This window comes from Dipodomys spectabilis, unplaced genomic scaffold, assembly GCF_019054845.1.
Source record: "Dipodomys spectabilis isolate Male_0828 unplaced genomic scaffold, ASM1905484v1 ptg000094l, whole genome shotgun sequence".
NCBI lineage: Eukaryota > Metazoa > Chordata > Mammalia > Rodentia > Heteromyidae > Dipodomys > Dipodomys spectabilis.
The window spans coordinates 4,078,501-4,093,118 of record NW_024870771.1 but is presented as its reverse complement, the minus strand read 5'-3'; the positions used below and the strand labels follow the sequence as shown (position 1 = coordinate 4,093,118).

Sequence of the window (14,618 nt, the reverse complement as noted above, 5' to 3'; positions counted from 1 at the left end):
AGCTTGTTTTCAGACCCCCTAATATGATCATGTATAAGGACAAACTCACTAGTGACAAATGTATTCTTGGTCTCAGAAGCTCAAAAAACTACAAGAATACTCAACTGAGCCAGATTAAGGTGTTAAATGGCTGGATCTTACCTCTGAGCTAGAAGCACCACAGGGAGGGGGCAGGAGGCAAGAAGTCAGCAAATTCACTAGAAATGACTGTGAAGGTTGAGAGAATTGCAACTTTAAGAACTTCTCCAGAGTGAGTACCGTATGAGAGGTTGGAGAGAAGGCTTTGGTTAAGTAATTGAGTTGGGGTGTGACACATGAGTAAGGAAGGTCCCGAGATCTAGTAAAGCAAGTGGTCACCAGAATCTACCCCAAGGGGATTAGACCAGTGGACTCTAGGGTGAGCTCTTTTTGCAGCAGCCAAAGGGTAATTGAGAGCTGCTAACTGGCAGGTCATTCATCTTCTCTCTTCAACCCTCAGTGTCATTGTTAAGAATTGAACAGGTATTTTTGCAAATATCAATTGAATGAGCCCTGCACTATTTATCTGCCCAGGCACCAGATTTTTAACCTACCCAGGGGCACTCAGATGTGGCAGCCCTGCCTAATGCTTGATTTGAAGTCAGTAGGGGAAGTTACCAGGTCAGCAGAGAACAACATGGGTTCAGATCCCTCATGGAAGAGCCAGGGTGTACTTGGCCAGCAAAAGATGTGCACCCCAAGAATCACCAGGCAAAATCTCCCAGAGTCAGCAAAGCTCTCCCCTCTCCCAGCTTCCCGGTTCAACTTCCAATCTGCATAAGGAGTTCAACATGATTGGAATCCTACTTAAAATTGCAGAGAACAGTAACAGTAAACATCTGAAAGACAGAAATGTTTTTCAATTGGTACATGATGTATATTCATGCTGTATCGGCACTAATAAAAAAGCTAACACTTGTAACCACTTGCATACCATCCAACATGCTTGCTTATAGATTTATAAGTACATTCTACCTACCACAAATAAGGTAAACCATTCAACCTTTGTGGTTTTTTTTTTTTTTTGGTCTGGCTTACTTCACTTAATATAATTTTTCCCAAGACTTTTATTTCCTTACAAATGGTACCATATTCTTTTTAATGGATGACTAGAATTCCATTGTGTACATGCAAGAAGGGAGGCTGGGTCAAGGGGAAAGGGTTTGACAAATGAAAGGGAAAGAGAATGCAGTTAAGAGTTCATTGTATATACTACAAAATTAAAGTAAGGAAAGGAGTGGGTTAAGGGGGGGTGAGAATGTTGAAGGGGTGACATTGATCAAGATGCACTGTATTCATAAACTGCTTTGTTAAATGGCACCTCCTTTGTACAACTACTTAATGATAATAAGCAATTTAAGCTGGTCCATACAAACTTTTATCAGCTATTTTTCAACATTCTATTAATATCAATTATTTTTACAGGGGCATTTAATTTTGATATATCCATTAACATACAATGTACCTTGATCAGATTCAGCCCTCTACTTGTGTGGTTTTGAACAATATTCATATCTGTAAATGCAGAGAAAACATCTGGGAGGTAGCCAGGGAAGTAAGAAAAAGAGCAGCTTTGAGAGGACTCATCTTCATTCTACTATGGAGGTATTTACTCTGTACCCATGGACTCACATAGTAACAATAAGCTCACATTTTATTTAGGCTCAGACTGTTTTACCACTGAGGCACTAACATACTCTTGCATACATTTTAACCCCCTGAAGACAATGTTGGCATCACAAAGTACGTAGAGGGAGCCAGCTCTTCTTCTCTGACAGGGGCAGGACCTCCAAGAATCACCACTCAGCCTCTGGTTTGCTAAGACCCCATTCAGACACTGGCACTAAGTTCCAGGGTACATTGTGCACATTCAAGGTGCTTTTGGTTGAGCCAAAAGTGATAAGGAGGATAAAAGGTCTAGATCCTGGGGTATAATAGTAGAAGCTGTTGCATTCACCAGCCTCACTGTGGCTTTACGTAATCATATATAACTAAATGTAAACAGAAGTCACTCAGTGTCACTTCTCCATATATAGTTGGCAGTGACTGTTTGGCCATTTGCTATTGCCTTTTATTCATAACAGAAAGGAAGATGTGATGGCTGAAGCTTCAGAAGCCACTCTGAAATAATGAAGAAGAGGATCACATCATAGGAGTAGTAAAGCTGAACACCAAAAAGAGCCTAGAACCCTGATGACTGTCAACCTTTAGATCTCTCTTGTGTTTTTTTAATTGAGAAGAACACAATTTATTAATTTGTTTCATTTATACGAAAATCACCCTGTATGTCTAAAGAATTGCTAAATAGTTTTTTGTAAATACAATAAACTCCCTAAAATTGAAGAAAAGTAGCTAATGGATATGAAAATAGGCAAATTAGTTTGCACAGAGATTTAAAACATTCAATTTGAAGTGGAGGATGAGATAGATCTATATGCTAAAGCCTAAGGTAACATTTAATCTAATTTAATTTAATTGGGGAAAACAAATCACTTAATGTTGGAAAGTTTCAATTAGTGCTTTGGACAGTGAAATGAAGATTTCTATTAAATTTTGTAGAGCAGATATTAGTGAAAACTGTCATTTTACTACAAAAAGTGTTAGTATAGATTTGTTTATGAAAGTAGTTCATGACAGATGACCCACCCCCAGGAGGCATATCCATACATGACCTTGATTCAGAAATACTGAGCCACTGTTTTGCTAAAAAGCCTTACTGAAATTAGATCTCTTTTGTGTAAGAAAAATTAACACATTTAAACTAACAATGAAGTGACTATAACTTCTGACTGAACAGGCTGATCAAAAGGACAAGGAAGAAGCAGAGAAAGATACAAGTCTTCCACAAGCTGCCTAATTAGCACCAGCCAGAGTAGGCAGAGCTACCTGGCTTTAGAGCTGACACTGGGTCACTAAGTGAGGTAGAAGCAGAGCAAGGATTTGATTCCATTGCTGGTACTCCTGACCCCTGATGAGTAAAAGATATAATGAAATTACTCATAGTTCACTGCAGCCAGCTCTGAAAGAAGTCCTTACACTTCTCTACCTTACTATCCCAGCAGACACGCACATAACATGTACATGTGCACACACACACCCATATACGCAAATGCATACTGAAACTTCCACATTCATACTCATACTCTCATGTGCATTCTGCTGTTTTTAATCTGGCCTAATTCCTGCCAGAAACTTCTCTATCCCGCTAGAATCCCAGAGGTTCAGGACCCTCACAGAAGTGCCAGGATATGCCTATTCTAAGGAGGATGTGTACTGGGAATCACAGGGCAGGACCTCATTACTCTCCCTATCATCAATACCCAAAATGTTCCTATCACCTTTCTGGAAAGCCATGCAAACAATTTAAAAAGAGACAACATGGAACATTGGAGGGACAGAAAATGTTCACTGGTTTCCCCCAGCATTTGTATCTATCTATCTATCTATCTATCTATCTATCTATCTATCTATCTATCTATTTAGTGTATATATATATATATATATATATATATATGTTGCAATGTTTCCCACAGCATTTGTGTGTGTGTGTGTGTGTATATATATATATATATATATATATATATATATATATATATGTTGCATATTTTAGCACTGAATTACATGTTGACTTGTTTTGCACATTGCTGGGCATTCATCAGTCTTATTTACTAAACTGACACTAGTTGACCCCAAAAGGGATTAGCAATCCTGAGCAAAAAAAAAAAAAAATGTAATGCTGGAGGTGTAATAATTCCAGGCTTCAAACTTTACTACAGATCTATTATATTGAAAACAGCTTGTAATACGCACAAAAACAGGCCTGAGGACCAATGTAACAGAATATATGACCCAGAAATAAGCCCACTGACCTACAGCTATCTAATATTTTATAAGGAAGCTAAAAAACATAAGATAGAAGAAAGACATCTTCCACAAATGTGTTGGAGAAACTAGATATCCACATGTAGAAAACTGAAACTTATCCTATTGTCATCCTGTATTTATCAATTCAAACATGGATCAAAGACTTCAATGTAAGACCTGAAAACATAAATCTACTATAGGAAGGAGAAGGAGAAAGGTTAAAACTTTTCAGCACAGGCAAGAGCTTTCTGAATAAAGTTCCAGAGGTTCAGCAAATAAAGAAATAATTGACAAATCAGATTGCCTCAAACTAAAAAGTTTCTACATAACAAGGGATACAGTCAACAAGATAAAAAGACAGCCTACATAATGACAGAAGATATTTGCCAGCTCATCAGGCAATGGCATAGTATCCAGAAAGAGCTCAAAAGACTAAACCTCAAATAATTAACAACCCAATTAATAAATGGGCAAATAAGATAAATAGAGACTTCTTGGAAAAAGAAATAAAAGTGTCCAATGGATACATAATAAAAATGCTCAGCATCTCTGACCATAAAGGAAATGCAAATCAAATAATATTGTGTTTCTATCTCACTCCAGTTAGAATGGTCATCCTCAAGAGTACAAACAACAGATGCTGATGCAGATGTGGGGGAAAAGGAACCACAATCCACTGCTGGTGGAATATAAGGTAGTACAGCTACTGTAGGAAGCAGTTTAGAGATTCCTCAAAAATCTACATAGAGCTACCCTAAGATCTGTCTATACCACTCTTGGGCATTAATCCAAAAGATTACAAATCAGAATATAGTAAAGCTACTTGTACAACTGTTGTAAGGAACAAAGTAATCATAACCCCCATAAGAACATCCCAACCTACACTGCAATATTTTCATTCAATGTGGAGATGTGTCTATGCCCTGTGGTGAAGAAATCTGAATTGGGAGGTTTCACATTAGCAACTGCCTTAAAGACAGGGAAGAAATTTAGACTCTCACATGCTGAGGTCAAAAGGCTATACTGTAAGAAATGCTTAAAAGTTGCTTTAAAGTTGCTTTTTTGCCAGGCACTGGTGACTCATGCCTGTAAATTTAGCAATTCAGGAGGCTGAAATCTGAGGATAGAGATTCAAAGCCATGGGGACAGAAAAGTCTGTGAGACTCTTATCTCCAATGAATCACCAAATAGCCAGAAGTGAAGCTGTGGCTCAAGTGGTAACATGCTATCCATGAACAAAAATAGCTCAGGGACAGCACCCAGGCTCTGAACTCAAACCTAGGACCCTCACCAAAATAAAATAAAAAAGCTGCCCTTTACTGAGAAACCTTGACTCCTTATTTGGTCCCATAAAACTGGATAAGGGGTAGGCATTCCCGATTCCTCTGTTTTATATCCCTATCTCTTTTCCTGAGCCATTCTCTTCCGCAGTCATTTAGCCACCAGCTTGGAAGCCAAGAAGCAGCAGGCTACCTGCTAGGAGACAATGACTCTTAGTCTAACAAGATCCCATTCAAGCCATCCTGAGACAATAGAGCATCAGAGTACCTCACACTACCTCTGACCATCTCTGAACACACCTATGATTTGAGATTGTTTCAGTTATGAATACTTTCTCAGTTCCCACCTTAATTCTCCCTACATAACATAAGGCAACTGTTGTTACCCTTGAAGACAGCCAAAGATGGCTGAAGATGCTCTGAAGTGCTATGTTCTCATGGCTGCTTCATAAATAATCTTTCTCTACCCTTCACCATGCCTCTTAATTTAGCACACAGGGGTGAGTAGCATAACCTGACATGGGGAACTCTAGATTTTCAATAACATGGTAGGAGTATCTTCCAAAAGCAGGTGAGATTAACCATAATCAGAAAGAGTCTGCCATAAGATGGAGACTTCCTGGTCAGACTCAGAGGAGCTAATTGTTTATTGGGTGTGTGTACCTACCTCACCAGTACCTCAGTCTTTTTTTTTTTTTTACCTCAGTCTTTAAGCTGGGTATTTTACTAGGATTTTTCTTCAGCGTTCAGCCTGGATCAATTATTGAGCATCTACTGTGTATGGAATATGAAACTGGAAACTGGAACCAAGATATTTAAATCTCAATCTTTACTGTTTTACAATCTGGTTGAGAGATCAAATCATATGCATTGAAGAATAAATACTAGGACAAGGCTTCATATGTTAGGTGGTAATTATGCAGCTTAGAGCCTGAATGTCTGGTAGCATGATAAAGATGAGCTGCAAAGTAATGTCAGCAGAAGGTGTTGTTTGAGCAGACATGTAGAAGAAGACAGAACATTGTCTGAGCTTGAGAAGGAACTTTTTTTTCACAGAGAAAATAGTGTCTGATTGGGACAAATGCCACTTGGCCAAAAGGATAGAAATAGCACATTGGAACTCAGAGCTACACCTTCCTTAGTTAGTTGGGTATTAATTGCTTCTGTAAAATTCTTTCATCCGGATCTCCCTAGACCCAAATAGATTTTTGATCCTTCATTTTTGGATTTCATTTCCATAGAAGCCACTAGAAATATATGCAATTTATGTTAAAAATTCTTCCATATAGTGAAGAAGAAGTAGAATTTGCTTGAATCTCAACTTTCCCATTTGGGAAAGTGATGTAACCTCCCAGAACTCCAGACTTCTGAGTTGTAAGCCACTGATCATGATAGAGCCATCATGAGAGTTACATGAATTCAAAACCCCATGCACAGTCCCTGACACATAGAACTCCATCAATGGCACTTACGAGGATTTCTGGTGAAGCTCTCTTAGTTAAAAGAAGAAAGCGACTGCTCAAGGTCTCTTTCCAACAAAGCTCCTGATGCTCAAAATCCACTGACATTAGAAAGCGACTATTTTTAATGAACATGGAGGCTGAAGCCGGAGTGATGCAGCCACAGGCCTAGGAATGCTAGGAGCCATTGGAAACTCTAAGGACTCTCTTAGTGGCTTCAATGAGTATGGCCCTGCCAATATCTTGTGGCCTCCAAAACTAAGGACAAGCAAACTGCTATTGTTTAAAGCTGCCTACTTTGTTGTCATTTGTTACAGCAGCCATAGGAAACTAATATGCCCGAGAGGCAAGTATCATGATCACTATTTTCCCAATAAGAAAATAGAAGCACAGAGAACTTCAATTACATGACTAATAAGTAGATCAAGAATTCTAAATTTGTTGATTGTGCCAGAGTCTCCTGCTTCACCAGCAAGCTGGACTGCTTGGTACTTCTGTTGGACCATCGCTAGCTACACTTAGCTGAGACTACCTCCTTACACTTTCTGGGTCCTTGGCCAGGTAGAGGAGATCAGTCATCCCCTCCACATGACATGTTAAGTTTTCAGAACCTTGCTTGAAGCACAGCAGGCACTCAGGGACACTAAACTATTATATTGTCTGTCAGTGCTCCAGATCCTACCCACTGGGCCTTGGGGCCTTTCTTCATGGAGTGGGAAAAGAAAAGGACTATGAAAAAGCAAAGGAAAACAGGAAGAAGAGGGAGTGAGGACTGTCAGCTGCCTTGCCATATTCATGCTCTTCTTTCTTAGTTACAAAATTGAATCTCATTTTTGTTAGGATCATGTTCTGAAAATAGGCTGTATTTTAGAGTCTCCCTTACATCTGTGACTATTAAAAGAGATGTGGGCTGAGTAAAGTTGGGGGAAGTTTCCATGAGAGGTCTTTTTTTTTTTTTTGGTCGGTTGTGGGAGCTGAACTCTGGTCCTGGGTGCTGTCCCTCAGCTCTTCAGCTCAAGGCTAGCGCTCTTCCACTTGAGCCACAGTGCCACTTCCAGCTTTTTCTGCTTATGTGGTGCTGAGGAATTGAACCCAGGGCCTCATGCATGCAAGACAAACACTCTACCACTGAGCCAACTTTCCAGCCCCTCCATGAGAGGTCTTTACAGGACTGATGCACCTGGAACTATGCTCTTTCAACCTTTTCCCCTCTACTCTTCTTTTCTGGAATACAAAGATAATGGCTGGAGCTTCAGAAGCCACTTTGTGATGTAAACCATGACTGGGTCAGAAATACAAGAAAGCTCCTAAGTCTCTATCATAACAACTCTCCACCAGCCTAGCCCAGGAACCTCTGGATTTCTTTTCAAACAAATACAAAATCCTAACTTTTTCTGCTGTTGTATCTTAATCACTTCTTGCAACTCAAGGCACCACTTACTGATACAAGGTATAACAGCAGTTTCAAGAGATCCGTGTGGCAACAGGGTCACATACATTTTTAATACTGGTAAGACCAAGTTGAGATTTGGATGTCATCATTTGTCTAAGACAATTACTAATGAAATTATACCTTTCTCTTATTTTCAAAGGGAAATATTTTTATAAAAGCTTCTTTCACCCAATTACTTCCCTTCAATTGGCCTTTCTTTTAAAGGAACATATGGGTCCCTTTCTCATATCTACTGTAGCATCTCCTTCCCATTAACTAGACTGATGCAGAGATATGGTTAGGTAGACCCACTCTCACAGGTCCTACAGACTTGGAGTTCTGTCAATGGTCATTCCCACTCATGTCCAAAGGTAGTTCTGATCATAAGAGAGGGGGAAGAGAGAGAGAGAAAGAGAGAGAGAGAGAGAGAGAGAGAGAGAGAGAGAGAGAGAGAGAGACCTACATTTACTGAAAAGAAGCCTGCCTGTATGGCTTTAACTAAAGTGACCCCACTCAGGTCCCATTAAAGATCAGGCTTTGCCACTGAAGTGGCCACACCTTAATTAAGTACTTTATGAGCCTGAGCTGGACTGGCATGAATGGATCAAAATGCTGACACCATTCTCAGGCAAATCAAAGAAGCCTGGTATCCCCAATTAAGCCAGTGAAGAGAAGGAAGAGGAGGGGAAGGGAGGAAGAGGAGTATTTTAGCTGGAGAAACTATTTCTAAATAGAATGTAACTCTGAAATAAAAAATATTCCAAGAAAATAGTGGTGAGTACAATCTGAGTTATAGTTTCGAATACTAAGACCAAAGAAAGATATCAAGTTGGAAAGTCAGATTGTACCATCTGGTTGCTAGAGTCTTGATCAAATGGTTTCAGTTATTTCCCATCTCATTTCTGTCATCAGAATTTACTAGGGTCTTTGTTTGCCAAATTTTAGTTTGGCATTCACCTTCTTTTTCTTCTAGTGTATATCCATTCCTCTTCTTCAAAAATAAAGCAACCAGAACAATTAATGAAGTGACTTATTTTTGCTTTGATAATTCTGAATGCCTGCCTGTTGTTCTATAGTCTGTGGGATAGTTCACTAATAAGAGTCTATGTGTATGGGGGAGGGGGTCAAGTACATCTGGGCCCCTCAACTGCCATTATGGTGCTTCTACCCAAGCTGTAAAGGTGGAAGGTGGCTGGTATTCTTCAAACAACTAGAGAGTAATAAAGACAGAAGAAAATTATTACACCAAGTTCACGAAGAGACTTCAATCTAGAAGGGAAATGACAAGAACAAGTCAGAGTTGTGTAGAAAATTCTAAGCACAAAGTGGAGCTAGTTCTTAAAGAATAGAATGAAGAGTATGGTTAAAGTTAAAAACTGCCGTCTCCCCACTATTATTCCTAGGCTCTCTCTAGCTTCACTCCCTAATATTGGACATATGCAAACCATTTCTCTTTTTGTATTCCCCATTTATAAAATCTTTCTAGATTTTTTAAAGAAATCAGGTAAAGTTGTTTTTTAATTTGGTTTCAAATATTGTATTGATGTTTTGAAAATATACTTCTCATGACTTTAGGGATTATAACTCTGTTGAATTAAGGAAATTAAGAAGAGTGATATTCAGAGAGAGAGAATGGGGACCTGTGCAATATCACAAAGCATGTTGAGGTAGACTAAGAACTAGAAGCCAAGTCTCTGGATTCCTGTTTCAAGATCTTTCCACTCAGAGTGAAATACAAAGCACCTGGCATTCATCAGAATACAGTAATTCATCTTGCAGGAAGCTGAGGCATGACTAAACCATTGTGAATGGCTCCTTCCTGCTTCTAGGGAAATGGCACAATGCAGAATATACGTATCTAGCTCTGTATCTGTCTCTCCATTATGGCATCTCCTTGTGTACCTGTGGCAGATATTCTGTAGCCTACAAGCAAGGCCAGCAGCCTATCATAGCCATACCTACCCAAATATCAAAGGGTTTACCACAACCTAGCACAGCCACTAGAATTTTCCAATATGCAATGTAAGCTTACCTGAGCTTTCCTTTCAAGGGGCAGCAGCAGCCAGTCCTACAGAAGCACCCTACCTCTGTACACCAGAGGGAAATAGCTAGGAGTCTGAAATTCTAGGTGTGACATCTTATCATGTCGTCAAGACCAAGGGATCCACTCATAGAGAACCATTTCATCTAAGTTAATGTCAAAGAACCTGTTTGCATCATGCTAACTGCCTTGATCAATGTAAGAATTTCCCAACATTATATTACACTTCCTTTGAAGCACTCACTCTCTTCTAGATAAAATTATCAAGAGGAGCCAGGCACCAGTGGCTCATGCCTGTAATCCTAGCTACTCAGGAGGCTGAAATCTGAGGATCATAGTTCAAAGCCAGCCTGGGCAGGAAAGTCCATGAGACTCTTATCTCCAATTAATTACCAGAAAACCAGAAGTGGTGCTGTGGCTCAAGTGGTATTGTTCAACTTGAGCTGAAGAGCTCAGGGACAGCTCCCAGGGACAGAATTCAAGCCCCACAACTGTTCAAAAACAAAAAATTATCAAGAGGAAGCTCTTCACTTCTAGTTTTCTGAAAACACTGTTTGAGTATTTAAGGTATATTGGGGTATCTTGGGAAAGATAGAGGAGAATGCCAAAAGGTGTAATGCTGCTGGAGATACATCGTACTCACAAACTGACATGTTGAATTGAAACTCCTTTGTACATCTACATATATAAATGTAGAAGTACATGTCTAATATCTAACATATATCTAATATACATCTAATATAAATATACATATGTATATGTGTATGATATATATCATAATATATTATTAGATATATATGATTGTCATATAATATATATATTTATATGTACACTTATATATGTATATATATGATTAGACCTACATTGCCAATTTGGTCACAAATTATTAGTGATTATTTTTCAGCATCTCTCAGAAGTTTGGCAAGTAAGACTAAATGTACCTTTGATAAGAATTACAGCATTCTAGAAAGTTCTTTTGAAATTCCTGGCTTTCTCCAAAGTTTAATTTAGTAGGAAAGGATCATGTTCGCCAAGAATTAGGTTGTGTATCAAGGAAGAATGAGGCACTCTGGCCCAGAGACAGGTTTTTTTTTTTATTTATGCAGTAAAGGCAGGCAACTCTTTAATCAGCCTTTGTTCCTGGTTTGTAAAATGGAAGCAGTAGCATCTGTAGACAGTGGTGAATTGTAAGTCCCCTGTGGAATGTTTGGGTCAGAACAAATGTCTACATACTGATATGCTAATATAGATATTGGGGGGGATTGAATTTCTCTGGGTTTTACTCAACTGTGTAGAAAGGCAACTCAATATCAATTTTGACTATATTCAATGTGCTCCATGTACACATCTTGAACATTTGAACATCTCATAGTTGCTCACACTAACCACTTCCTAGTAACCCTCTCCAAGAGAGTAAATAGTAGTGATACCCAGTAACATTAGGATATTGTTAACTAATATCCATTTGCCACATTAAAACCAGCACCATCCTCTGTCTAGCAGAGGGAAAATTAAAAGAAATTCAGGGTTTTCTTTAGCAAAATCCTATAGACAATAAATTCCTCAGTATAAAGCCTCAGGAAAGGTTTTCCTTGGAAGGCTGGTTGGTAGAAACACCATGGTTCTTTACTTAATAACACTTGTCTATGCTACCTCTGTTGCTAGAAATGAAGCAGTGTCACCAAACAAACTAGCTCTTAGGTCTCTCCTCCAGGAGGAGCTGGTTCTTCAAGACCTATTGGCAGACCCTGTGCAGTAACTCAGGAATGCCTGAGTTTTACCAACGAGCCTCATCTTTTAGGAAATAGAATGTGGATGCTGAATGCAATGGGCCTGTCTATCAAGAAAGAAGCATGCATTCATTGACTCAACATTGGTTGGTAAATCAACTCAGAAGAGATCCTGAGAACTACCAAGGTAAAATCCAAATGACAGCTTCTAGAGCCAGAGGTGAGTTGAGAGAAATACCCTAAAATATTTAAGACCCTAGACCCAGGCTGGGGGAAAGAAGCAAGGACCATTTCCTGAAAAACAATTAAAATTCAATAGTATCTGATACTCTAGTACCACTTCACCCAACTATGCCATGGGCTGTGAGCAGAACATTTCCCTAGGAATGAATGAATGAAGACTAGAATAAGCTTTCTACCACAGGAAGAGCCATTTGTAAGTAGACTCGAGAAACTCTTCAAATACAAACTAGATCTATTGTTATGTCCCTCAGTTTTAAGTATTACAAAAAAATCCAAAACATAACAGCAGAATGATCTCCAACTATAATGTTTTATTCTAAAAATACAACTAAGAAAACACTGTTTTAACAGTGTTCTCAAGTTTTCACCCCAATTTTACAGTTAAAAAAAGCTGATACGTGACTTATGAAACTGCAACCTCTCTGAACATCACCTTTATAATGGTAATGAAGAATATATTTTTTAAAAAACGGGGACCAGAACCTCCTAGAAGTTACTGTGAAAATTATTCTTTCATATAACAGCTATTTTTTCAAAAGACCAAATTGTGTCTACATCTCTTCATAAAATTAACAGACGACTCAACAGATATATGGAGCTAAGAATTTCTCTTACAAATTACAGATCTACCCATGCTACAAGTCTTCAACATTATAACAACACCAGGGAATTATTACTCGGTCTCCATCAGCTGACCCTCATTATAACCACCCAAGGAATACAACCTTTCCCATGCAGAGTTTAAAAAAAAACAAAAAGCCAAATCTGGGAGTCTGTAAGAACTCCAAGTTCACTCACTTGTCTTCTGCAAAACTCTTCCCAGTAATAACATCCTTCCCCTGAGGTACATAGTTCCAGTATTCTTCCACAATCCCAATGTAGTATGTTCTGGTAAGTGCACCAGCCAGCCCAGAAAGAGCCAAGAGTATGAGGAGAAGGAAGCAGCCAGCCAGCTGCTTCCGAGGCATTTGTAGATGTAACCTGGGCACGCAGCCTGCACAGGAGTCAACCTTGCCCGTCCCTCCCCCTCACTTAGAGCTACTTATAAATAAGGAATGGACAAAGCCCAGCTCCTCCTCCTCCTCAGGTAGCTTGGGGTTGGGACAGGAGCTGACAACTTGTGTAAGCAGAGCAAGGTTGATGGGAGAGTTGCTATGACGACAACATTTTTGCCAGCCATCCAAGAAATGTCTAACTGGCTTATTCATGTACTGCCCAAGCAAAACAGGCCTGTTTCTGAACGTTTTGGTACTCTGCGTTGACATGAGTCACTCATCACGTTTACCAAGAACAACTTGAGCTTATGGTTTTCCCTCACCTCTTTTCTCCTTTACACCTATTACAGAGCTTTATTTCGATTGACAAAGTGGGCTGGCCTGAGTTTAGCATCAGGAAACACTCCAGGCACCAAAGAAGCCCTCGTCTCTGTCAGGAAGGCAGGAGTGATGTAATCACCTCTGGCTTGTTTTATGAGGCTACATGAAACAATCAAGTCACATTATAAAGTTCCTAACAACACTGTAAAACTCCACTAATACTTCATCAGCTCACACACCATCATACCATTTCCCCCCCAATCCTCTGACCCCCAGCAAATTTGAGGAACTCAGACTGGCCAGGCCACCATCCCTGAATAGTTGACAATGACAAAGGAGGAATAGCCCTCAAACACACGAAAACCAATTTCAGCAGGAGATCCTTGGATTTCAAGGTGAAGAAGATGCTGTCCTGTGTGCTCGTCTGTGACCTAGAATCTCAGTGTTGAGTGAGACCTTGTTCAACCCTGGCAGAGACCCAATCTGATCCCCATCAGAACTGCTCCGGAGTCAACACTGTGCAAAGGGAGTAGCCAGTCCCTGGGCTCTGAGGTCAGACTCACTCAGGTTTGAATCCTCATCCCATTACCTAGCGATGGATGCCAAGAGGAATCACTTAATCTCTCTGAGCCTTTCTCTGTGAAATAGGATTGAGAGATTATTGAGACGATTTTCAGTGATGCTGTCTTCGAAGTGTCCGCCAGCACAGAATTAGTGCTCAGTAGGTGCTGAAGTGCTCATCTCTCTCACACCCTCAAAGAGACCTTATCAGCCTGTGTATTGACTGATTTGAAGTTCCAACAACATTCTTCTGATTTCCTTTCCCTTCCCCAATTCCCATGGACCATGCATTCTGTCAATTTCAAGTATGGAAGTTCTTTCTCTGTTGAGGTATGGATGTCCCATGACACAGGTATTGAACTAATCTCTACATCAATAAAAGATAAGCTGAATGTACTTTTTCACAGTCTTTGGTTTCTTGATTTGGCTTTCTGTGGAAATTCCTGTAGGATAATGACCACAGCACATGTTTATTGAACACAAATACATCTGACTTGAGAGGCTAGGAGTTTGGCCCATTGACATCCACAACACAGCCTTAAAAAAGGGAAGGAGTTATGAATTAGAAGTGTTTGGACTGAATAAATTTTGTTTATAGCCCATCAAGTGGCACAGCACCTTTGTTGTTTTAGAGTGAGTAAGACTTTAAGAAAGATTTCTAGAAATTATTTCA

At 39.5% G+C, this 14,618-nt stretch overlaps 1 protein-coding gene across 1 annotated transcript in view; it reads right to left on the bottom strand.

Moving 5' to 3' along the window:
* Hephl1 (hephaestin like 1) overlaps positions 1–13,036 on the bottom strand; it is an 83,900-nt gene extending 70,864 nt beyond the window's left edge. The window contains exon 1 of the mRNA XM_042685242.1: positions 12,867–13,036. Coding sequence (XP_042541176.1) covers positions 12,867–13,036 — 170 coding nt within the window. The remainder of the gene's footprint in view (positions 1–12,866) is intronic.
* Between the last annotated feature and the right edge of the window lie 1,582 nt (positions 13,037–14,618).